At 45.3% G+C, this 26,597-nt stretch overlaps 1 protein-coding gene across 4 annotated transcripts in view; it reads right to left on the reverse strand.

Annotated features, from left to right (window-relative positions):
* The window catches only part of SH3TC1 (SH3 domain and tetratricopeptide repeats 1), an 89,252-nt gene that overhangs the window by 31,934 nt on the left and 30,721 nt on the right, over window positions 1–26,597 (reverse strand). For all 4 annotated transcript variants that reach the window (XM_056555042.1, XM_056555040.1, XM_056555043.1 and 1 more), the window contains exons 3-4: window positions 5,114–5,206; window positions 233–354 (exon numbers count right to left, since the gene is read on the reverse strand). In XM_056555042.1, coding sequence (XP_056411017.1) covers window positions 233–354; window positions 5,114–5,206 — 215 coding nt within the window. The remainder of the gene's footprint in view (window positions 1–232; window positions 355–5,113; window positions 5,207–26,597) is intronic.

Here is a 26,597-nt window from a genome sequence, read left to right on the forward strand (position 1 = left end):
TAAGCTGGTGATGTCTCCAGAGCTTTTTGCTCAAGTGTGTTCACATCTACATGTCTTTAGGAGGCACTATTGCTTGGTGGTTAAGATGTGGACACAAGTGGAGGCTGAAGGAAGACATTTTGTGATGCTGATTAAGTTCTTCTATAATTGCTTTACAGAAGGTAAATATTACCATATTAAACAGCAGCTATATGAGAATCTCCATTACAGATATGTCAGAATCAGAACTCACGCAGAAGACTGCAGCCACTTCTTTGTTATCATTTTCCAGCAGACGGAGTCTATTCCTTAGTTCTGCTTGAAGTTTGGGGTCAGGGACACCTCCTCGGACCATAACAAGATAGATGTTGAGATCTATGGGACAAAAACCTTGAGTGGGTTATTTTTTTTATCAATTTGATAATAAACATGGCATAAGATTAAACGTTTCAATAATAAATTGGTTCTGCAGGGGTGGAGCTGCTTCCTTTCCTGGACTCAGTATTAACCCTAAACCAGCACACAGGACCCCTGTGAGGTTTAAATATCAGTTATAAAAGTAGCGCATTGCCCCTTCTCTGGTTCTTCTAGGCTGCCATACATTTATTCCTCTTTTTCTTCCTTCCCTTGATATTTTGGGTCATATGCATTATTTATTTATATAGTTAGTTAATTATTTAGATTGCCTTTCAATTGTGACTCTTTGTAATGGTTTATATATATACATTGTGCATATATATTTTTTTACTTTGTATTAATTCTTATTGGTTTTACACTCCTGGTCTTACAGTCCTATGCTGACTGGTGGGGTTTTCTTTGTTTAGTATTATATTTTGCTCTTATGTTTGATTACATTAAGACTTTTTTCCCTAATTTTATAAAGTGAGAGTTTCAAAGTATAATTGTGTAAAGCTTCATAGTTACAATTGGATCATGCGACAAAAAGTCCTGATATAGTGCCAGCCTATGGACCAAGATTCAGTGTGACAATAAGAAGGGGTATAAAAAATTACGCTAAATCGAGTATATCTTTTTTCCATAACTTGCAGTGTTTTTCGGTTATATGCTAAAAGACACTTTATTTGTCAGCGAGTTACATTGTTTACCAGACTTACTGACTGTTGTGTCATATCAGAACCTGTGAAATACATGCATATCCTGCCTAGTTTCCTTCCCTATGAGGTAAATCGCAAAACGCTTCCTTTTCTGAACAGATTAGTTGCCCTAATCTCATGGGATGTAGCTGCGCACATTTGTTATCACAGACCGGCTGAGTGTAAATTTTTATTAGCTCTCAACAGAGATCTAGTCAGTGCAGAGGTGGCAGTCAAAATTGACCTTGGTGTCTGAGAGTCCCTGTGCCATACAAGAAGACACCTGTATTATAAAGGAACATGCATCTTAGATAGCTGTCACTTAAACATATGTTCCTTACCAGGTCCACCAAACAAATACATGTGAGCTTGGCCAAACCTCAAAAGGGTAAAGCCTCTGCCAGACTTCTCTCTTTGCAGTATATCTCCTGTTTAGAGCCCCAGTTCTCCTATACAGCAGTGCATCACGACCCCCACCCGAAGCGGGGTCCACCACACCCCCTACATATAGCTCTTTGGGAGAGTCGTTCGGCAATCTTCAGCTCTTCCATAGAACTATGTAAAGGGGGCGTGGCATCCCCCACTTCGGGCAGGGGTCGTGACCCGCTGATGTATAGGAGAGCTCTAAACAGACCTCTATAGGAGGGCTCTAAACAGAAGATTGCCGGTGGGCCCCGGCGCTCGGACCTCCTGCGATCTAAAACTTATCCCCTATCCTTCAGATAGGGGATACGTTTTTTTACACAATACTTGTCCTTTAAGAACTAAAGGATTGGGCAACCAAATGGAGGATATTTCTTTTTACAAACATCTTCCATTAGGAAAAAAGTCAGGACATCCCATACACATTATACCCTGTTCCGAATTATTATGCAAATTCTATTTAAGTGTCACAAAGATTAAATATTTTGTTTTTCAGTGTAACTCATGGATGGCATTGTGTCTCAGGGCTCTTTTGATCACTGAAAACAATCTCGGACACCTGATAATTAGATTGCCAGGTGAGCCCAATTTAAGGAATAACTACTAAAGGTGGGTGTTCCACATTATTAAGCATAATGGGGAGAAAAAGGGTCTCTCTGTTCCCAAAAAGAGTGAAATAGTTCAATGCCTTGGATGAGGTATGAAAACATTAGATATTTCACGAAAACTTCATCGTGATCATTGTACTATTAAGAGATTTGTGGCTGATTAAGAGACGGGTTTGTGCAGATAAAGGCACACTGAGGAAGATTTCTGCCAGATCCATGCATCAGATCAAGAGAGCAGCTGCTAAAATACCATTACATAGCAGCAAACAGATATTTGAAGCTGCTGGTGCTTCTGGAGTCCCACGGACATCAAGGTGTAGAGTCCTCCAAAGTCTTGCAACTGTGCATAAATCTTCGATTCGGCCACCACTAACCAATGCTCACAAGCAGAAACGGCTGCATTGGGCAGAAAAATACATGAAGACTAATTTTCAAACAGTCCTATTTACTCATGAGTGCCATACAACCCTGGATGGTCCAGATGGATGAAGTAGTGAATGTTGGGGGATGGCCACCCTGTTACAACAAGGCTGCGGCGTCAGCAAGGCGGTGGTGGAGTTGTTTTGGGCCAGAATCATGGGAAGAGAGCTGGTCAGCCTCTTTAGGATCCCCGAAGGAGTAAAGATGACCTCTGCAAAGTATGTGGAGTTTCTGACTGACCACTTTCTTCCCTGGTACAGAAGGAAGAACTATGCTTTCTGTAATAAAATCATCTTCATACATGACAATGCACCATCTCACGCTGCAAATAATATATCTGCAGCAATAGCTGCTATGGGGATAAAAGGAGAGGAAATCATGGTGAGGCCTCCATCCTCCCCTGACCTCAATCCTATTGAGAACCTTTGGAGCATCCTCAAGCAAAAGATCTATGAGGGTGGAAGGCCGTTTACATCCAAACAGAAGCTCTGGGAGGCTATTTTGACATTTTGCAAACAAATTAAAGCAGAAACTGTCCAAAAACTCACAAGTTCAATGGATGCAAGATGAGTGAAGCTGCTATCAAATAAGGGGTCCTATGTTAAAATGTAACGTGACCTGTTAAAATTTTTAAAAAGTTAAAATGTTGTTAAAAGTTTGATTGAAATTGCTTTTGATTTCAGTAAATGCTGCAAACACAACAAAGGACAATTTTCAGTTCTGTACAACCTATAAAGTGTTTTAAAACTTACTGTGCGTGAGAATTTGGAACAGTGCATTGTATGTTTAATAAAAAAATAATGTTATCAATAGGAGGTTTGTTCAATAAAATTTGAATTGTACTTTTAATGAGAATTATGATGACTATTATTTACATCAATTATTTAGGTAAATGAGAAAAATATCATTTGCATAATAAATTGGAGCAGGGTGTATATGGCTGGATGACATTCATTTAATGTATATGATAGGTGTTAATACTATTATTGATTTTGTCTTGAGGCTCATAAGCTTTAAGTTACTTTTATGGGTCCTATAAAAGATTCCTTTCCAATCCTGAAGGTGTGTTTGGTGGTGTTCCAGTTCCCAAGGCCTGAACACAACGTAAGGGGGTTAAAGCTGATATCAAATAAGTATCTTATTGGTGGGGATATGACCAATGGGACCCACATCAATCAAAAGGCTTGGCTGTCACCTGTCTTCACTCACTTTGGGACTACTGTAGACAGTGAATGGACCAGGGACTCTCTTACTCATGATCAGGGCTAGGCAATAGGTTTTAATTCTGGGATAACCTCTTTTCTAATGAATGGAGTAAGAAACCCATTTGCCAAGTCATTTATCCAGTGGGGAATTAAATTCTACCAGTGAAAAAATTACAGAAGGAAATAATTCTACCGCTGTACAAATCACTAGTCAGACCACACATAGAATACTGTGTACAGTACTGGGCACCAGTGTACAAGAAAGATATAGTTTAGCTGGAGAGGGTTCAAAGACGAGCAACCAGAGTAATACGGGGAATGGGAGGACTACAGTACCCAGAAAGATTATCAGAATTAGGGTTATTTAGTTTAGAAAAAAGAAGGCTTAGGGGTGACCTAATAACTATGTATAAATATATCAGGGGACAGTACAGAGATCTCTCCCACGATCAATTTATACCCAGGACTGTATCTATAACAAGGGCGTATACTCTACATTTAGAGGAAAGAAACTTTCTACACCAGCACAGACGGGGGTTCTTTACTGTAAGAGCAGTGAGACTGTGGAATTCTCTGCCTTAGGAGGTGGTCATGGTGAACTCTGTAAAAGAGTTCAAAAAGGGCCTGGATGCATCCTTGGAGAGTAATAACATCGCTGGTTATGTATACTAGATTTATAGGGACAGAACGTTGATCCAGTGATTTATTCTGATGCTATATTTGGAGTCGGGAAGGAATTTTTACCTCTAGTGGGAGTTTTTTTGCCTTCCTCTGGATCAACATAGTTGGGACTCATTAGGCATATAGGTTGAACTTGATGGACTCTGGTCTTTTTTCAACCTCATGAACTATGTTACTATGTCTATGGGGGAGATTTATCAAAACCTGTCCAGAGGAAAAGTTGTTCAGATGCCCATAGCACCCAATCAGATCGCTTCTTTCATTTTTAAAAAGGCCTCTGCAAAATGAAAGATACAATGTGATTGGTTGCTATGGGCAACTGGGCAACTTTTCCTCTGGACAGGTTTTGATAAATCTTCCCCTATGGGTGGTAGCTTCAACCAGCAGCCAGTACACATGTCATACAAAACCCTCCCCAAGCGACGCTCCTGCCTGCCTACTATTTATTTTCTAGATTTGTCTATTGTCTATCTTTTAACTCTACTACATTGGTAGCATTTAGCTTGAACGGTCTGTCTGAATTCTGCTTCATGATTCCTCAGGTTTAGGCTATCCCTCATGCTTTACTATATAGCTATTATTGCTCAGAATGGCTGTCCGAGTGCATGTTCACCAATGAGGCAGTTCATGATGACATTACTTCCACTACATTAGAACAAGTATAGAATTACATAATTCTTAGATAAAATAAGTAATCCCTCACCAGACACAATGGCTTCTGTTTGCTCAGGATTTTTTTCTGACTTTTCTTTAAGGCAGTCATTAATGTGGATGAAATCTTGAACTGAGGAAACCGCTGTAAAAAAAAAAAAAAACATGTTAGACTTGGTAAGACATCTTCAAAGAAGAGGAACTCATATATAGTATCTTGTGGGACACTGGAACAATATGCACAAGGAAAACAAGGAGCCTCCAAGGAGGTGGCGGACATCAGGAGGCGCTGGACACACTCGGAGGGTAAAATCAACTTTAATCACCCATCATGCAACGCGTTTCACAGATTATCTGCTTCATCAGGCTTGCCTGATGAAGCAGATAATCTGTGAAACGCGTTGCATGATGGGTGATTAAAGTTGATTTTACCCTCCGAGTGTGTCCAGCGCCTCCTGATGTCCGCCACCTCCTTGGAGGCTCCTTGTTTTCCTTGTGCATCTTTCTGAAGGTAGACCGGCTGCCGGCATACTTACACACAAGTTATTTTCCATTGTTACACTTGGCGAGTGTAACATTCTGGGTGAGCATTGTAATTACCTCTGTTCAACCTGGTTTTTAGTGGTAATGCGCTAGGTAGCGCCCTCTCTATTCCTTTACTGGAACAATATGTCCTATATGCTAACCACACATCACTAAAGTGCCCATATGTGCACTCCTCGCACCTATCTCATTGTGGGAAATAGGACAAAAGAATGACGCACATCATAGCTCAAAAGCTTCCTCCATCATCCAATTTATTCCCTTTTCCTAGGACCAGTTACCACCAACAATCACTACCACCCCTAATCTCTAAAGCAATTTAAGAGAGGTATCTGGGCCATCATATAGTGGGCCCTATAGCAGGCCCTGGTAGTTTCCCGCTTAACATGGAGTCTGTGAGGGACATTTATCAATGTTTGCTTATGTATTCCTTTTTTTTAGTACTTTTTTCTTTACTTTTTTTTTTTGCTTATGTGTGACTTATTTATCAACTGGTTTCAGCCTGTTGATAATTTTCTTTCACGTAAGCAATTTTTCCTTTTTTACTTTGGTAGTAGCTTTTTCTGCTCCATGTTTGAGCTGGAGTAAATTTAGTCAATTTTTAACCTTGTTGCAACTTTTTTTTGCGCAGTTGCGACTGTTGCAGTTAAAGGGGTATTCCAGGCAACAACTTTTTTTTATATATCAACTGGCTCCGGAAAGTTAAACATGTTAGATTTGTAAATTAGTATCAGGGATAGAAAATAGCAGGCGGCACTCCAGGTACTTGTGCAATAAAACCACTTCTTTATTTGCTCAATTAGTAGGTTACAGCAAGAGAGGAACACACCAAGAGTTTCACGTCCACCAGAACGCTTTCTCAAGGCCTTGAGAAAGCGTTCTGGTGGACATGAAACTGTTGGTGTGTTCCTCTCTGCTGTAACCTGCTAATCGAGCAAATAAAGAAGCGGTTTTATTGCACAAGTACCTGGAGTGCCGCCTGCTATTTTCTATCCCTGATACTGTTTTATGGACTATGTCTATTTGAGGCAGGCACCGGCAGTGCTACCGTGGATGGGTGGTCTCGGACGATCCTGGATTTAAGTGTGTGTATAACTGGCTGGAAAGGTGCATGCAGTAAACACTCTCCTGACGTTTTAGATTTGTAAATTACTTCTATTAAAAAATCTTAATCCTTCCAATAGTTATTAGCTTCTGAAGTTGAGTTGTTGTTTTCTGTCTAACTGCTCAATGATGACTCACGTCCCGGGAGCTGTGCAGCTCCTATGGGGATATTCTCCCATCATGCACAGCTCCCGGGACGTGACATCATCATTGAGCAGTTAGACAGAAAACTTCAAAAGCTAATAACTATTGGAAGGATTAAGATTTTTTATAGAAGTAATTTACAAATCTGTTTAACTTTCTGGAGCCAGTTGATATATATAAAAAACTTTTTGCCTGGAATACCCCTTTAATAAATACCAGACTACCCGTAGTCCATTTTAAAATTATTACTACGTAGTTAAGTTTTGGAAAACTTGCTTTTCTCGCTTTCCAGTCAAAATGTCGCACGAGAAATTGCGTAGTCGGAGGTGCGACATTTGTGCGACATTTTTAGTTAAAAAACAATTAACTAAATCGCTTGATAAATGCCTGTCTATGTTTTTCAAAGTTACTGAGCAGATTGTAAATAATAATAACACTATAACTATTATTATTATTGTTGTTACTGTTACTGTTAGACAATGATAAACTAAAGTTCATAGAGAACCTATCACTAGTACAGACCCCATAAACAGATCATATGCTTTTGTCATCAGACATTGACCTGCTCTTTGCATCAAGTTTTTATGTTAAAGGATTGCTCCGCTCCCAGCTTCCAGAACATTGAGTTCCTAACGCTGTGTGCAGGCTTCAGTGTGCACACCCGGCCCCTCGTGATGTCACGGCCTGCCCCCTCAATGAAAGTCTACACAATAATTGTGTAATAGGTGTCAGCTTATTATTAGTATAAGGGGACAGAATGAAAACTGTAAGATTTCAGGATAATTTTATTAGACAGCTATGTTTAAAGGGTTACTCCACTACCCAGCATCCGGAACATGGAGTTCCTATTCCTAATGCTGTGTGCGGGCTTCCATGTTCACGCCTGCCCCCTCATGATGTCATGCCCCATTCTGTGAAGTCAAGTCCCGCCCCTCAATAAAAGTCTATGGGAGGGGGCTTAATTTAATTATAATTAAAAAATTATATCCAGAACATAAAAAAATCAACATTTATTGATTATCCCTTAAAAATGTGTTGAAAAAAAAAACAGGCTGCTGTACTGGCCACATGAACCCTTCACCCTACTCCTTTTTGGCTTACATGGTACTTACTATCCAGTCATGATATCTTTTGATTTAGAAATTACTATTCTGTTATTCTGATTCCTCTGTTTAACTCCAATATCTTAATTAGGGGAGAAACGAGTTGGGACACATATTTGTTTTGTCAACAAGAACTGTGGGGGCCACAAGTTTTGTCATTCAAGAATAGGTATCATATGGCATAACTGGTCATTATATTACACGATCTCACTGGGCCACTTCAGCTAATTCTGTTTAAAACCTTGTTCAATTGTGCCTTCATCTTAAATTCAAAACCGAATGACCAGGGAGTCAGGAGTTAGTCTGGCGCAGAGAGGAACCATCAGGCAGCCAAGTAAAATCAATGGATTTATTAGATGCAACGCGTTTCGCTGCGCATGCGCAGCTTCATCAGGCCTGATGAAGCTGCGCATGCGCAGCGAAACGCGTTGCATCTAATAAATCCATTGATTTTACTTGGCTGCCTGATGGTTCCTCTCTGCGCCAGACTAACTCCTGACTCCCTGGTCATTCGGTTTTGATTTTACTCTTACCCAGGAGGGCTGCAGTGGACCTTCTTCTACATCTCTTCTGCTCTTAACCTTGTTGTGTGTGGGCGCACAACCAACTTTGGTAAGCGGCTTGGGAATTACCGTCCCCTACCCCCACCTGCAAGATCTACTGATCCCGCACATGAGGCGCCTTCCTCCCTCTCTCTAGATTTCATCTTAAATTGGAAGTGTTATCAGTTTTCAGATTGCTCTTGTCTCTGGTCAATCATTTGTACGTCAAATCAAGGAACCCCGAGCCTACATCAGCCAGCAGACATATACTCCCACATGAAGTGCTATAGGAGAACACTATCACAATCATCCTAGGATCACCATCATGCTAGGAAATTTCAGCCTGCTGAATTGTGAATGCAGCTCTGGAGTATAACACAGGTTGTAAGCTACGCAATACAATGTATTGACAAGGTATTGATACGTAATACAATGCATAACATTTTTCCTGCTGTGAGTTTGAAAGAGGTCAGGCTCTATGCTGGCTGTCCGCAGCAGATTTTTAGCATGCGAAATTTCTGCTGTGGAAAATCTGCCGTAAATCAAATTCCACTGTCGAATATTTGCTGCGGAGAGCCAGCGTAGAGCCCGTCCCCCTTCAAACTCACAGCAGGAAACACACTTCGAGTTTGCAATCAAATCCGCCTGTGTGAATGGACCCTACTGGTGTCGTTTTGCCTAAGAAAAAAGGCATTACTGGGAAATTATCTGTACAGAACAGGAAGTCTCCGCTTAGTTTTATCCAATATGTGGGTGTAGGATGTCACTCGGTTCTGGTGCTGTGCAGTGCTTATACAGAGTTTGTTCCTTGAAGTCCCGCTCTTGTATTTTCTTATGGTTAGCAAAAAAAGTTCTGAACTTAAGCAGATGTCCTATACGCTGGCAGCCATGCAGAATATGCTGTTACTATAGGACTGGAGCCAATATAATCTGTCCTATCTGCACAGCCCATACAGACATTTACGATCAATCGCCCGGCAACCTTATCATGAGCGGGTCGGCTCCATTGTTCATTTTAAAGTTATAGTTGCCAAAAAATACTTTCCCACAATTTACCCCATACCATGGATGGATTTGTAGACTGAAAGTGCCAGATTTATAAACTATTACACAAAACTTAAGTTTTATAAAGTGTATACTGAAAGGTATGGCTCCCTGCTTTATCAGTGCTATCACTGGGAAACCCCAAAACCACCAGAAATTTGACAATTAGCCGATAGCTATCTAAAATTCTTGGCCAGCTGATTGTGTAATCATAAAATTACCTATTGTTAAAATCATATTTTTATGTTAACCATGTTTTTAATATTTTTTTTTACTATATATATATATATATATATATATATATATATATATATTTTTTATAATAATCTTAAAATAATCTAATAATCTGAAATCTTGCAGTTCCTATTCTGGCCACTAGGTCTAAAACTAAAGAGTACTACAGCCAGAATCATTTCAATGGAGCATGTGCTGTCTAGAGGTAGACGACACGCGCTCCTGACTGAGCAGGAGATCGTAGGAAGCCCCAGCGGTCGGACCCCCTGCAATCAGCTACTTATCCCCTATCCTGTGGATAGGGGATAAGTTAATTCTGGCTGCAATACTCCTTAAAATGAATATAGAAGAGAAATATCAGCACATGCTTTTCCTTTTGCAATACTCTTAAGATTTATTTATTGTACATCAGTTTACATATGCAAGATGCATTTTGGCATCAAGCCTTTGTCGAGCTGGGTGCCAAAACGTGTCTTGCTTATGTAAATTGATGTACTGTGAATAAATCTTAAAAGCATTGTAAAAGAAAAAGCTTCTCTTTCATATTGGACTTACTTGATCCATAAGCACAGCACCAGAACCGGATAAAACATAGCTGAGACTTCCTGTTCTTTACAGATATTTTCCCAGTAATAATTTACTTCTCAGGAGGATAGCGAAAGGTGACACCAGTAGAGAGATATTCACCATTCACAGCAGAGATCAGCATACCCTCGCACTAAAGAATAACCTTTATAAAGGTTTCTCATTCATCTGGATGGGACAGGTCCTATCTATTGGTGTCTTTGGTCCATGGGTCCTGCAGTAAAGTATATGACTTAGTGCTATTAAAAACAGCTTAGGCAAAATGGCAGCCCCCATAAAAATGTACAAAAATGTTAATAAAATAGAAACATAAAGTCTAGGCAATACTTTCCCTTTAACACATATTTAATGGAGTATGGCACAATTTAAGAATCTCTTGGTCTCAGAGGTATACTATGGCCCTAAAGATACACTATGGCCCTAAAGAGTTCTAATGTAATCTACAATGTCCATGAGGCCTAATAGAGTTCAGCGAAATTTTGCTTCAATTTTGGCCGATTCACCGAATTTTCCGAAAAATATTCAGTTCGGTCCGAATTTATTTGCGGCAAATCTATTTCTGGCCTACAGAGAGCCTCAATAGAACACTTTGCCTTGCTGTAACACGCATAGGGTGTGTGCTGGGTTAGTAAAATAATACTGTTATTCAGTATGACATGCAGATTAGAGGCATCACTATTGGAATCACTGCCGCAAAGCGGCACGATGACAGAGCCTGGAGGTGGCATCAGTATGAAGAGACCATATAGTGGCTGAATGACACAGCGTGGAGGTGGCGGCAGCATGAGGAGACCATCTGGTGGCTGAATGACCCAGCCTGGAGGTGGCAACAGCCTGAAGAGACCACAGGGCCTCACAATTGAAAAGATGAAAGATATTGTTTTAACATTTAAATGAAGATTTCAAATAGATGAACCTAAAAAGTTTTATTTAATGTGCCAGCAGCATGAGGAGACCACATGGTGGTACAAGGACACAGCCTGGAGGTGGCGGAAGCACGAGGAGACCATATAGTGGCTGAATGACACAGCCTGGAGTTGGCGGCAGCATGAGGAGACCATATAGTTGCAGAATGATTCAGCCTGGAGGTGGCAGCAGCATGAGGAGAACATATGGTGGCAGAATGAGACAGCCTGGAGGTGGCATCAGAAGCATCAGGAGTCCTGAAAGTGACCCGCTGACATAGTGGGGCAGTGGGTGGCAATACCAGTACCCGGTGATGAAGGTGGGTGAAAAAAGGAGAACTTGGCATCAGATGTGTGGCATCAGGTGGGGGGCAGGATCAGAATAGTAGCTGAGGCAGGTAGGCAGAAGAAAACTTTCTCTTTTGTAAAAGTGTTAGTGTGCACAAGTATTGAGGATATGCATTACATAATACTTAACTTTTAATAATATTCTTAGGATAAAATATATGTACCCAAATTTTTAATCAAACAAAAGGAAAGGTGTGCAAAAAAATCCATGTGCCACCTACACCACCAAGTATTGATGTGATGCAAAGACGTCTAAAAGGTGGAAGGGAACAATGTATGGTTCATAGTAACCGGTGGGGGTAAAAACTTCCCCTGTAAGGCCCTACTCTTGCATTATTAATTTCCTTCTTTTCAAGGGTTACTCGTCCTTAAAAGGGTGGCCCACACAGGAATCTCTCCCTATTTCCACATGCAAATACTGCCATTTCCCAGGGGTTTTAGGTGGAAATAGGGACTGGTTCCTTTGTGGGCCACCCTTTTTAAGACAAGTAACACTTTCCTCGAAAAGGTGGAAGGGAACAACGTATTGTCTATTGTAGCAGGTGGGGGTAAAAAATTCCCCTGTAAAGCCCTACTCTCGACCTATTAATTCCCTTCTTGGCAAGTGTTACTTGCCCTAAAAAGGGTGGCCCCACACAGGAAACTCTCCCTATTTCCACCTAAAAACCCTGTGAAATGGCAGTGTTTGTAAAAGGAAATAGGGAGAGGTGGGAATTAATAATGCAAGAGTAGGGCCTTACAGGGGAAGTTTTTACCCCCACCGCTTACAATGGACCATATGTTGTTCCCTTCTACCTTTTAGAGTTCTTTGCTTCACATCAATACTTGGTGGTGTAGGTGGCACATGGTGTTTTTGCATACCTTTCCTTTTGTTTGATTTAAAAAAAAATCGGGTCCATATATTTTATCCTAAGAAAAGTTAAGTTTTAGCTAATGCATATCCTCAATACTTACTTGTGGTCTAATGCCAAGGAATGTCTGTCACTGGGGAGCAGCACCTTAAATATGTTTTGCACTATCCATATTTGTGAAGTGTTGGTGTAGCAGCATGGTCAATCTACTCTGATGCATCAGGCATTGGTGGGTGGAAATCCTGGCTGATCCATCCCTGATTCATCTTCACAAAGGTCAGTCTCTCCACATTTTTTGTGGACAGACGAGTTCTCCTTGAGGTTACTATGGCCCCCAGCACACAAAATACCCGCTCTGATGGCACATTACTGGCCGGGCAGGACAGCTTTTCCAGGGCAAACTCTGCTAGTTGAGGCGACAAATCAAGTTTGGCTGCCCAGAAGTCCAGTGGATCTTCAAGGAGTGTTGGCATGGTCATGTCAAGGTATGCCACTACCTGCTGGTTCAGGTCCTGCTCCAGGTCTACCTGCTGCTGATGAGTTGCTTCACTATGCGGGTGAAGAAAGCTACTCATCAGCAACTGTAGACTCTTCCTGCTGCTGATGGAGCTGGTACTGCTCCTGCCACCCCACCCCTCCCCAGCAGCCATGGCAGTGGAAGGTGAGCGCAGTGGGCCCCCTGAGTAAGACCTGCGAGAGGATGGACGATGGAGCAGATAGGCATCGGCCAACTGATGCCTCTGTATTAGGTCAGTTTGTCCTCCCTCTCAGTGGGTGTAAAAAAGGCCATTTTGTGCCGGTAGCGAGGGTCCAATAAGGTGGAGAGCCATAAGTCATCCCACTGCCGAATGGTGACAATTCGGCAGTCACTACGCAAGCAAGTGAGCATGCATCGTGTCATTTGTTCAAGTAACACGAAGGGACTCCCTGCCTCCATCTCCAATGCTTTTTGCCACGATGTGTCTGGGTCCTCTGTCTTGCCTTCCTCATAACCCTCTCTCTCGCCCATCTCGCAAAACCTAAACTGTGGTCCACTGTGCCCCTCCCCCTCCTTATTCAGTTCAGCCCCCACAGGGCTCATGTGGCCATTAGATGTAGCCGCCATGTCTCCAGTGCCCTGACCAGCCTTCGTTTCCAACACGTGTTGTAGGAAATGAAGCAGTGGAATGACTTAATTCATCCCGTAATCCTGGCGACTGACTAATAATGTGGCTTCCTCAAAAGGCCTGAGCAAAGGGCAGGGGTCACGTATGAGCTGCCACTTGTTGACATTGAAGTTACACAGGGGAGTCCCCCTATCCACTTGGATCATCAAGAAATTGGTGATGGCTTTTCTCTGTTCGTATAGTCGGTCCAACGTATGGAGGGTGGAATTCCAACGTTGCAAATCAGACTATGTTGGGGGATACCGTTTTGACGCTGCAGCTCAAGCAGGGTGTGCTTTGTGGTGTACGAGTGACTGAAGTGCATGCAAAGTTTCCTTCCCATTGTTAGGATGTCTTGCAAATGGGGGAACACTTCAGGAACTGCTTGACAACCAGATTGAACAAGTGTGCCATGCAGGGTGCATGTCTATGGCTTCCTTGTCGCAGTGCAGACAAGATGTTCTTCCCGTTGTCAGTCACTATGGTTCCCATTTCCAGTTTTCGTGGAGTAAGCCATGATTCGATATCTTGATGAATGACTTTTAGCAATTCCTCCCCGTGTGACTCTGTTTGCCAAGGCAAACCATGTGGAGAACAGCATGAAACCGCTGTGCCCTGCACACATGGTATTCTGGAGGGGAACTAAGACTTGTCCGGGCAGTGGAGGCTGAGGACATGGTGGAGGATGAGGAGGCAGAGTTGCACACTGTCACAGGACCAACAGCCTGAGAGCGTGGAGCCGGAAGCAGCGTGACCTGTCCAAGTTGCTGTTGTGGCTGTGCAGGAACCACATTCACCCTGTGGGCCATAAAGGACATTTATTGTCCCTGACCGTAGTTACAGCTCCACACGTTGACGCTACCATGCACTTTGGTACACACCTGTCACGATTCGGCTGGCTGGAGGTGGATCCTCTGTGCCAGAGAGGGATTGGCGTGGACCGTGTTGGTGGACCGGTTCTAAGTTGCTACTGGTATTCACCAGAGCCCGCCGCAAAGCGGGATGGTCTTGCAGCGGCGGTAGCAACCAGGTCGTATCCACCAGCAACGGCTCAACCTCTCTGACTGCTGAAGATAGGTGCGGTACAAGGGAGTAGACAAGAGCAAGGTCGGACGTAGCAGAAGGTCAGGGCAGGCAGCAAGGATCAGAGTCAGGGGCAACGGCAGGAGGTCTGGAACACAGGCTAGGAACACACAAGGAAACGCTTTCACTGGCACAATGGCAACAAGATCCGGCGAGGGAGTGCAGGGGAAGTGAGGTATAAGTAGGGAGTGCACAGGTGAACACACTGATTAAGCCTGCTGCGCCAATCAGTGGCGCAGTGGCCCTTTAAATTGCAGAGACCCGGCGCGCGCGCGCCCTAAGGAGCAGGGCCGCGCGCGCCGGGACAGGACAGACGGGGAACGAGTCAGGTACGGGAGCCGGGATGCGCATCGCTAGCGGGCGCCTCCCGCATCGCGAATCGCATCCCGGCTGAGAGGGATATTGCAGCGCACCCGGTCAGCAGGTCTGACCGGGGCGCTGCAAATGCGAGGATGCTGCGAGCGCTCCGGGGAGGAGCGGGGACCCGGAGCGCTCGGCGTAACAGTACCCCCCCCTTGGGTCTCCCCCTCTTCTTGGAGCCTGAGAACCTGAGGATAAGACTTTTGTCTAGAATGTTGTCCTCAGGTTCCCAGGATCTCTCTTCTGGGCCACAGCCTTCCCAATCCACCCCAAAAAAATTTTTCTTTCTGACAGTCTTGGAGGCCAGAATCTCCTTCACGGAGAAGACGTCAGAAGAACCGGAAACAGGAGTGGGGGAAACAAGTTTGGGAGAGAAGCGGTTAATGACGAGTGGTTTAAGGAGAGAGACATGGAAGGCATTGGGAATACGAAGAGAAGGAGTAAGAAGGAGTTTGTAAGAGACAGGGTTAATCTGGCACAAGACTTTGAAAGGGCCAAGATAGCGTGGTCCCAGTTTGTAACTGGGGACACGAAAGCGGACATATTTAGCGGAGAGCCATACCTTGTCTCCGGGAGCAAAATGGGGGGAGTTCTTCTTTTCTTATCGGCAAATCTTTTCATCCGGGATGAAGCCTGTAAAAGAGAATTTTGGGTCTCTTTCCATATGGTGGAAAGATCACGAGTCACTTCATCCACAGCGGGCAAACCAGAGGGCAAGGGAGTAGGGAGGGGGGAAGAGGGTGACGGCCGTACACCACGAAAAATGGGAATTTAGCAGAAGATTCGGAGACTCTGAAGTTGTATGAGAATTCGGCCCATGGTAGAAGATCTGCCCAGTCATCCTGGCGGGAGGAAACAAAATGCCGTAAATAGTCACCCAGGACCTGATTAATTCTTTCTACTTGCCCATTGGATTGGGGATGATAAGAAGAAGAGAAGTTTAATTTGATCTTGAGCTGTTTACAGAGGGCCCTCCAGAATTTAGACACGAATTGGATGCCTCTATCCGAGACGATATGCGTGGGCAAACCGTAAAGGCGAAAAATGTGTACAAAAAATTGCTTTGCCAACTGAGGCGCTGAAGGAAGACCAGGAAGAGGAATAAAATGTGCCATCTTGGAAAATCGATCAACGACCACCCAAACAACTGTGTTGCCACAGGATGAGGGTAACTCCGTAATAAAGTCCATACCAATCTGTGACCAAGGCTGTTCGGGGACAGGCAGAGGATGAAGGAGGCCAGCAGGCTTCTGGCGAGGAGTCTTATCCCGGGCACAGACAGTACAGGCCCGCACAAAATCAACAACATCAGTCTCCAGAGTCGGCCACCAATAAAAACGAGAGATGAGTTGCAAGGATTTTTTGATGCCCGCATGGCCTGCGAGGTGGGAGGAGTGTCCCCATTTGAGAATCCCGAGACGCTGGCGTGGAGAAACGAAGGTCTTCCCTGGAGGAATTTGCCTGATGGAGGCTGGAGAAGTGGAGATCAGACAGTCCGGAGGAATGATGTGTTGCGGAGAGACCTCTACTTCAGAGGCATCAGAAGAACGAGAGAGGGCATCGGCCCTAATGTTCTTGTCAGCAGGGCGAAAATGAATTTCAAAGTCAAAACGGGCAAAGAATAACGACCACCTGGCCTGGCGAGGGTTCAGTCGTTGGGCAGACTGGAGATAGGAGAGATTCTTGTGATCAGTGTATATGATAACTGGAAATTTTGATCCCTCCAGCAGGTGCCTCCATTCCTCAAGCGCCAATTTAATGGCCAGTAGTTCTCGATCCCCGATGGAGTAATTTCTCTCCGCCAGGGAGAAGGTCCTAGAAAAAAAACCACAAGTCACAGCATGCCCGGAAGAATTTTTTTGTAGAAGGACAGCTCCAGCTCCCACTGAGGAGGCATCTACCTCCAATAGGAAGGGTTTAGCTGGGTCATGTCTGGAGAGCACGGGAGCAGAAGAAAAGGCAGACTTGAGATGTTTAAATGCGTCTTCCTCTTGGGGAGACCAGGACTTAGGATTGGCATTTTTCTTGGTTAAAGCCACGATAGGAGCCACAATAGTGGAAAAGTGTGGAATAAACTGTCTGTAATAATTGACGAACCCCAAAAAACTTTGGATAGCACGGAGTCCGGAGGGGCGTGGCCAATCTAAGACGGCAGAGAGTTTATCTGGGTCCATTTGTAGTCCCTGGCCAGAGACCAAGTATCCTAGGAAAGGAAGAGATTGACATTCAAAGAGACATTTCTCCATTTTGGCATAAAGTTGATTGTCCCGAAGTCTCTGAAGAACCATGCGGACATGCTGGCGGTGTTCTTCTAAGTTGGCAGAAAAAATCAGAATATCGTCCAGATAAACCACAACACAGGAATATAGGAGATCACGAAAAATTTCATTAACAAAGTCTTGGAAGACGGCAGGGGCGTTGCAAAGGCCAAAGGGCATGACCAGATACTCAAAGTGTCCATCTCTGGTGTTAAATGCAGTCTTCCATTCGTCCCCCTCCCTGATGCGGATGAGATTATAAGCACCTCTTAAGTCCAGTTTGGTAAAGATGTGGGCACCTTGTAAGCGATCAAAGAGTTCCGAGATAAGAGGTAAGGGGTAGCGTTTTTTTACCGTGATTTTATTAAGTCTGCGGTAATCAATGACGTAGGGAGCCATCTTTTTTGGACACAAAAAAAAATCCAGCTCCGGCAGGGGAGGAGGACTTGCGGATAAACCCCTTTTTTAAATTCTCCTGGATGTACTCCGACATGGCAAGAGTCTCTGGAGCAGACACAGGATAGATTCTGCCCCGGGGTGGAGTAGTACCCGGGAGGAGGTCAATAGGACAGTCATAAGGCCTGTGAGGAGGTAAAGTCTCAGCTTGCTTTTTGCAAAAAACTTCAGCATAGTCCATATAAGCCTTAGGAAGACCGGATACAGGGGGAACCACAGGGTCACGGCAAGGAGTACTGGGAACCGGTTTAAGACAGTCCTTGTGACAAGAAGTACCCCAGTTCTTGATTTCTCCTGTGGACCAATCAAGGGTTGGGGAATGGCGTTGAAGCCACGGTAATCCAAGAAGAATTTCAGAAGTGCAGTTGGAGAGGACCAAAAATTCAATTTTTTCGTGATGAGGTCCGATGCACATTAGGAGAGGTTCCGTGCAGTAACGCACGGTACAGTCCAATCTTTCGTTGTTAACAGAATTGATGTAGAGGGGTCTGGCGAGACTGGTCACCGGAATGTTGAAGCTGTTGATGAGAGAGGCCAAAATAAAATTTCCTGCAGATCCGGAATCCAAGAAGGCCATAGCAGAGAAGGAGAAGGTAGAGGAAGATATCCGCACAGGCACAGTAAGGCGTGGAGAAGCAGAGTTGACATCAAGAACTGTCTCACCTTTGTGCGGAGTCAGCATACGTCTTTCCAGGCGGGAAGGACGGATAGGACAATCTTTCAAGAAGTGTTCGGTACCGGCACAGTACAGGCATAGATTCTCCATGCGACGTCGTGTCCTCTCTTGAGGTGTCAAGCGAGACCGGTCAACTTGCATAGCCTCCACGGCGGGAGGCACAGGAACGGATTGCAGAGGACCAGAGGAGAGAGGAGCCGAGGAGAGAAACCGCCTTGTGCGAACAAAGTCCATATCCTGGCGGAGCTCCTGACGCCTTTCGGAAAAACGCATGTCAATGCGGGTGGCAAGATGAATAAGTTCATGCAGGTTAGCAGGAATTTCTCGTGCGGCCAGCACATCTTTAATGTTGCTGGATAGGCCTTTTTTAAAGGTCGCGCAGAGGGCCTCATTATTCCAGGATAATTCGGAGGCAAGAGTACGGAATTGGATGGAGGAACTCGCCAACAGAAGAATTACCCTGGACCAGGTTCAGCAGGGCAGTCTCAGCAGAAGAGGCTCGGGCAGGTTCCTCAAAGACACTTCGGATCTCCGTGAAGAAGGAGTGTACAGAGGCAGTGACAGGGTCATTGCGGTCCCAGAGCGGTGTGGCCCATGACAGAGCTTTCCCAGACAGAAGGCTGACTACGAAAGCCACCTTAGACCTTTCAGTAGGAAACTGGTCCGACATCATCTCCAAGTGCAGGGAACATTGCGAAAGAAAACCACGGCAAAACTTAGAGTCCCCATCAAATTTATCCGGCAAGGATAATCGTAGGCCGGAAGCGGCCACTCGCTGCGGAGGAGGTGCAGGAGCTGGCGGAGGAGATGGTTGCTGGAGCTGAGGTAATAGCTGCTGTAGCATCACGGTCAGTTGAGACAGCTGGTGGCCTTGTTGCGCTATCTGTTGCGACTGCTGGGCGACCACCGTGGTGAGGTCGGCGTCAACTGGCAGTGGGACTTCAGCGGGATCCATGGCCGGATCTACTGTCACGATTTGGCTGGCTGGAGGTGGATCCTCTGTGCCAGAGAGGGATTGGCGTGGACCGTGTTGGTGGACCGGTTCTAAGTTGCTACTGGTATTCACCAGAGCCCGCCGCAAAGCAACCAGGTCGTATCCACCAGCAACGGCTCAACCTCTCTGACTGCTGAAGATAGGCGCGGTACAAGGGAGTAGACAAGAGCAAGGTCGGACGTAGCAGAAGGTCAGGGCAGGCAGCAAGGATCGTAGTCAGGGGCAACGGCAGGAGATCTGGAACACAGGCTAGGAACACACAAGGAAACGCTTTCACTGGCACAATGGCAACAAGATCCGGCGAGGGAGTGCAGGGGAAGTGAGGTATAAGTAGGGAGTGCACAGGTGAACACACTGATTAAGCCTGCTGCGCCAATCAGTGGCGCAGTGGCCCTTTAAATTGCAGAGACCCGGCGCGCGCGCGCCCTAAGGAGCGGGGCCGCGCGCGCGGGGACAGGACAGACGGGGAACGAGTCAGGTACGGGAGCCGGGATGCGCATCGCGAGCGGGCGCCTCCCGCATCGCGAATCGCATCCCGGCTGAGAGGGATATTGCAGCGCACCCGGTCAGCAGGTCTGACCGGGGCGCTGCAAATGCGAGGATGCTGCGAGCGCTCCGGGGAGGAGCGGGGACCCGGAGCGCTCGGCGTAACAACACCGACAGGCTTAAGCCCTGGCCCAGATTCTGTTCCAAAAAATTAGCAATGAAATGACGGCTTGGGACTCTCCACCTCAGCTCGGCACAAGCCATCAGTTCTCTGAAAGGTGTAGAGTCCACCACTTGAAAAGGGAGGTACTGCAGCTCCAGCAACCTGGACAGGAGCACATTCAGCTCCTGCGCCATTAGATGAGTTTGCACATACTGGTGTCTCTTGGACATGGCTTCGCAGATGGATTGCTGGAGGAATGACTGAATCGAAATAGGAGGAGTGAGAGCATCTGGAGCAACAGAAGATGGGTATAACACACAGCTCCCTTCAGCTGAGGGGGTGGAGCCTTTCCTGGCTGAAACAGGGAGTGGCGTGCTACTGGGTGATGTAGCAGGCTGGACCACCACATCGGAGCCACGTTTCTCCCCGACCGCTTTATGGCATATGTTGATGCAGGGCCGTGGTGCCAACATTGGGACCCTGCCCATGCTTCACCTCCTGCTGACACATCTTGCATGTGGCCAGGTTAACCTCCTCCAGATGCTTGATGAAAAACTGCCACACCACCGAGTAGCTGATTTTCCCACCAACAGTCCATACTTATTGACTGCTACTGCCGCCGACTCCAGGAACCCCTGTTCCACTACCTCCCAGGAAGGTAGGCTGCCGCGAAGCAGGTGGTCTACCCCAGGCCAATTTGACTTCCCACTTCTGCCACCATGCTGACTGCCAACCATGCTACCACCTTGCTGGCTCAGCTGCTGCCTTACGGGCAACCTGCAACCCCCTTCTCCTGGTGATGATGAAGCCCCTTCTGCACCAGGCTCCCAAGTGCGATCGGCTTCATCATTATCGAGTCATGTCTGCATGTCACTGATGTCCTCCTCAGGTTCCACAACAGTGTCTGCTTCAGGAGTTTGAACAGACGCAACACCACCACCCACGCCACTCTCCTCATCACTACTTGCCCGCCTAGCGGAGGAAGTGACGGATGTCTCCTCCACTTCTTGGCTGAGCAGTAGTTGCTGATTGTCCTCTATATCGTCCTCACTAAATAGTGGAGCTGAACCCACAGCATATGGTGCAGCATAGGACAGAGGCCAGGGAGGACAGGGACTGCTTGTGGGTTGTGTCTGAGGAACCCACCGACTGTTCACTGGGGGTGTCAGATGTCACTTGTGATGGAGTGGATGACAGTGTTAACCAATCGATGATGGCAGATGGGTTGCTGTTTGAGACACGACCGCTAGCTGATACCGGGAGCTCAGGCCTCTTGCTGCTGCTCCTGCTGCCACTCGCCCCTAGTCTGCTGCAACCTCTGCCACTTCTCTGTGTGCATCCTGGCACTTCTCTGCCTGACATACTTAGTATGTATATGAGGGGAGTACAATGCGCTCCAGTACACTTAAAACAGTATTTGCCTACAACACCAGCAAGTATGTACTTTTGCCTGGCCTTTCACAGTATCTAGGCCCCTAAGACTTAACCCCTTAAGGACCAGGCCATTTTACACCTTAAGGACCAGAGCATTTTTTGAACATCTGACCACTGTCACTTTAAACATTAATAACTCTGGGATGCTTTTAGTTATCATTCTGATTCCGAGATTGTTTTTCGTGACATATTCTACTTTAACATAGTGGTAAAATTTTATGGTAACTTGCATCCTTTCTTCGTGAAAAATCCCAAAAGTTGATGAAAAAATTGGAAATTTAGCATTTTTCTAACTTTGAAGCTCTCTGCTTGTAAGGAAAATGGATATTCAATTTTTTTTGGTTCACATAAACAATATGTCTACTTTATGTTTGCATCATAAAATTGACGTGTTTTTACTTTTGGAAGACACCAGAGAGCTTTAAAGTTCAGCAGCAATTTTACAAATTTTCACAAAATTTTCAAACTCAATATTTTTCAGGGACCAGTTCAGTTTTGAAGTGGATTTGAAGGGTCTACATATTAGAAATACCCCCTAAATGACCCCATTATAAAAACTACACCCCACCAAAGTATTCAAAATTACATTCAGTAAGTGTGTTAACCCTTTAGGTGTTTCACAGGAATAGCAGCAAGGTGAAAGCAGCAAAGTGAAAATTCAAAATCTTTTTACACTCGCATGTTCTTGTAGACCCAATTTTTGAATTTTTGCAAGGGGTAAAAGGAGAAATTTTTACTTGTATTTGTAGCCCAATTTCTCTCGAGTAAGCACATATCTCATATGTCTATGTAAAGTGTTCGGCGGGCGCAGTAGAGGGCTCAGAAGCGAATGAGCGACAAGGGGATTTTGGAGAGAACATTTTTCTGAAATGGTTTTTGGGAGGCATGTCACCTTTAGGATGCCCCTAATGCGCCAAAACAGCAAAAACAAAAAAAACACATGGCATACCGTTTTGGAAACTGGACCCCTTGAGGAACGTAACAAGGAATTAAGTGAGCCTTAATACCCCACAGGTGTTTCATGACTTTTGCAAATGTAAAAAAATAATAATAATTTTACCTAAAATGCTTGTTTTCCCAAAAATGTTACATTTTTAAAAAGGGTAATAGCAGAAAATACCCCCCAAAATTTGAAGCCCAATTTCTACCGATTCAGAAAACACCCCATATGAGGGTGAAAAGTGCTCTGCTGGTGCACTACAGGTCTCAGAAGAGAAGGAGTCACATTTGGCTTTTTTGAAGCAAATTTTGCTCTGGGGGCATGCCACATTTAGGAAGCCCCTATGGTGCCAGGACAGCAAATAAAAACCACATGGCATACCATTTTGGAAACTAGACCCCTTGGGGAACGTAAAAAGGGGTAAAGTAAACCTTAATACCCCACAGGGGTTTCACGACTTTGGCATATGAAAAAAAAAAAATAATACATTTTACCTAAAAGTCTTGGTTTCCCAAAAATTTTACATTTTTACAAAGGGTTAAAGCAGAACATACCCCCCAAAATTTGAAGCCCAATTTCTCCCGATTCAGAAAACACCCCATATGGGGTGAAAAGTGCTCTGCTGGCGCACTACAGGTCTCAGAAGAGGAGTAGTCACATTTGGCTTTTTGGAAGCAAATTTTGCTCTGGGGGCATGTCGCATTTAGGAAGCCCCTATGGTGCCAGGACAGAAAAAAAACACATGGCATACCATTTTGGAAACTAGACCCCTTGGGGAACGTAACAAGGGGTAAAGTGAACCTTAATACCCCACAGGGGTTTCACGACTTTGGCATATGTAAAAAAAAAAATGTACCTAAAATGCTTGGTTTCCCAAAAAATTTAAATTTTTACAAAGGGTTAAAGCAGAAAATACCCCCCAAAATTTGAAGCCCAATTTCTCCCGATTCAGAAAACACCCCATATGGGGGTGAAAAGTGCTCTGCTGGCGCACTACAGGTCTCAGAAGAGAAGGAGTCACATTTGGCTTTTTTGAAGCAAATTTTGCTCTGGGGGCATGCCGCATTTAGGAAGCCCCTATGGTGCCAGGACAGCAAAAAAAAAAAACACATGGCATACCATTTTGGTAACTAGACCCCTTAGGGAACGTAACAAGGGGTAAAGTGAACCTTAATACCCCACAGGGGTTTCACGACTTTGGCATATGTAAAAAAAATAATAATACATTTTACCTAAAATGCTTGGTTTCCCAAAAATGTTACATTTTTACAAAGGGTTAAAGCAGAAAATACCCCCAAAAATTTGAAGCCCAATTTCTCCCGATTCAGAAAACACCCCATATGGGGGTGAAAAGTGCTCTGCTGGCGCACTACAGGTCTCAGAAGAGGAGTAGTCACATTTGGCTTTTTGGAAGCAAATTTTTGCTCTGGGGGCATGTCGCATTTAGGAAGCCCCTATGGTGCCAGGACAGCAAAAAAAAAAAACACATGGCATACCATTTTGGAAACTAGACCCCTTGGGGAACGTATCAAGGGGTAAAGTGAACCTTAATACCCCACAGGGGTTTCACGACTTTGGCATATGTAAAAAAAAAAAAAAAACTTTACCTAAAATGCTTGGTTTCCCAAAAAATTTACATTTTTACAAAGGGTTAAAGCAGAAAATACCCCCCATAATTTGAAGCCCAATTTCTCCCGATTCAGAAAACACCCCATATGGGGGTCAAAAGTGCTCTGCTGGCGCACTACAGGTCTCAGAAGAGAAGGAGTCACATTTGGCTTTTTTTAAGCAAATTTTGCTCTGGGGGCATGCCGCATTTAGGAAGCCCCTACGGTGCCAGGACAGCAAAAAAAAAACACATGGCATACCATTTTGGAAACTAGACCCCTTGAGGGAACGTAACAAGGGGTAAAGTGAATCTTAATACCCCACAGGGGTTTCAAGACTTTGGCATATGTAAAAAAAAAAAAAAAATTACCTAAAGTGCTTGGTTTCCCAAAAATTTTACATTTTTACAAAGGGTAAAAGCAGAAAATACCCACCAAAATTTGAAGCCCAATTTCTCCCGATTCAGAAAACACCCCATATGGGGGTGAAAAGTGCTCTGCTGGCGCACTACAGGTCTCAGAAGAGAAGGAGTCACATTTTGGCTGTTTGGAAGCAAATTTTGCTCTGGGGGCATGTCGCATTTAGGAAGCCCCTATGGTGCCAGAACAGCAAAGAAAAACCCACATGGCATACTATTTTGCAAACTAGACCCCTCGGGGAACGTAACAGTGTTACAGTGAGGACTTACACCTCCCAGATTTTTTGAACAGTGGGACGTAAAAGTGAAAAATTAGATTTTTTTGCACTATATTGATAGTGTTACCCCAAATGTTTCATTTTCACATTGGGTAATAGGGCAAAAGACCCCCAAAATTTGTAGAACAATTTTGTCTGAGAAAAAAAATACCCCATATGTGGATGTAAATTGCTATGTGGACGCACTGCAATGCTCAGAATGGAAGGAGTGAAAATTTTGTTGAAATTGAAGTCGGAGGTCATGTGCATTTATAAAGCCCCCAACAGCAAAAAAAAAACAAAAAACACATTAGAAACTACACCCCTCAATGAACGTAACAAGTGGGAAATAACACCTCACAGGTTTTTTGAAAAGTGGGCCATAAATTGAAAAATTTTATTTTTTGTACACTAAAATGCTGGGGTTACCCAATTTTTAACATTTTCACATGGGGTAATATGAGGAATTGGGTTACAAATTTTGGAGGGCTTTTTCCCCTGACTATAAAAATACATCCACATATGGGGTAATGTGCTGGACGGGCACACAACAAGGCTCAGAAGTCATAGAGGTCAGTTTGTATTTGTGGCCTATGGCATATCAGTAGCTGACGGTTACATACTATTACGCCGAGCGCTCCGGGTCCCCGCTCCTCCCCGGAGCGCTCGCAACATCCTCGCTACTGCAGCGCCCCGGTCAGATCCACTGACCGGGTGCGCTGCGATACCGCCTCCAGCCGGGATGCGATTCGCGATGCGGGTGGCGCCCGCTCGCGATGCGCACCCCGGCTCCCGTACCTGACTCGCTCTCCGTCGGTCCTGTCCCGGCGCGCGTGGCCCCGCTCCCTAGGGCGCGCGCGCGCCGGGTCTCTGCGATTTAAAGGGCCACTGCGCCACTGATTGGCGCAGTTGTTCTAATTAGTGTGTTCACCTCTGCACTCCCTATGTATACCTCACTTCCCCTGCACTCCCTCGCCGGATCTTGTTGCCATTGTGCCAGTGAAAGCGTTTCCTTGTGTGTTCCTAGCCTGTGTTCCAGACCTCCTGCCGTTGCCCCTGACTACGATCCTTGCTGCCTGCCCCGACCTTCTGCTACGTCCGACCTTGCTCTTGTCTACTCCCTTGTACCGCGCCTATCTTCAGCAGTCAGAGAGGTTGAGCCGTTGCTAGTGGATACGACCTGGTTACTACCGCCGCAGCAAGACCATCCCGCTTTGCGGCGGGCTCTGGTGAATACCAGTAGTAACTTAGAACCGGTCCACTAGCACGGTCCATGCCAATCCCTCTCTGGCACAGAGGATCCACCTCCTGCCAGCCGAATCGTGACAGTAGATCCGGCCATGGATCCCGCTGAAGTCCCACTGCCAGTTGTCGCCGACCTCACCACGGTGGTCGCCCAGCAGTCGCAACAGATAGCGCAACAAGGCCACCAGCTGTCTCAACTGACCGTGATGCTACAGCAGCTACTACCACAGCTTCAGCAATCATCTCCTCCGCCAGCTCCTGCACCTCCTCCGCAGCGAGTGGCCGCTTCCGGCCTACGACTATCCTTGCCGGATAAATTTGATGGGGACTCTAAGTTTTGCCGTGGCTTTCTTTCACAATGTTCCCTGCACTTGGAGAGGATGTCGGACCAGTTTCCTACTGAAAGGTCTAAGGTGGCTTTCGTAGTCAGCCTTCTGTCTGGGAAAGCTCTGTCATGGGCCACACCGCTCTGGGACCGCAATGACCCCGTCACTGCCTCTGTACACTCCTTCTTCTCGGAAATTCGAAGTGTCTTTGAGGAACCTGCCCGAGCCTCTTCTGCTGAGACTGCTCTGCTGAACCTGGTCCAGGGTAATTCTTCCGTTGGCGA

Source organism: Hyla sarda, chromosome 1 (genome assembly GCF_029499605.1).
Source record: "Hyla sarda isolate aHylSar1 chromosome 1, aHylSar1.hap1, whole genome shotgun sequence".
Classification (NCBI taxonomy): Eukaryota; Metazoa; Chordata; class Amphibia; order Anura; family Hylidae; genus Hyla; species Hyla sarda.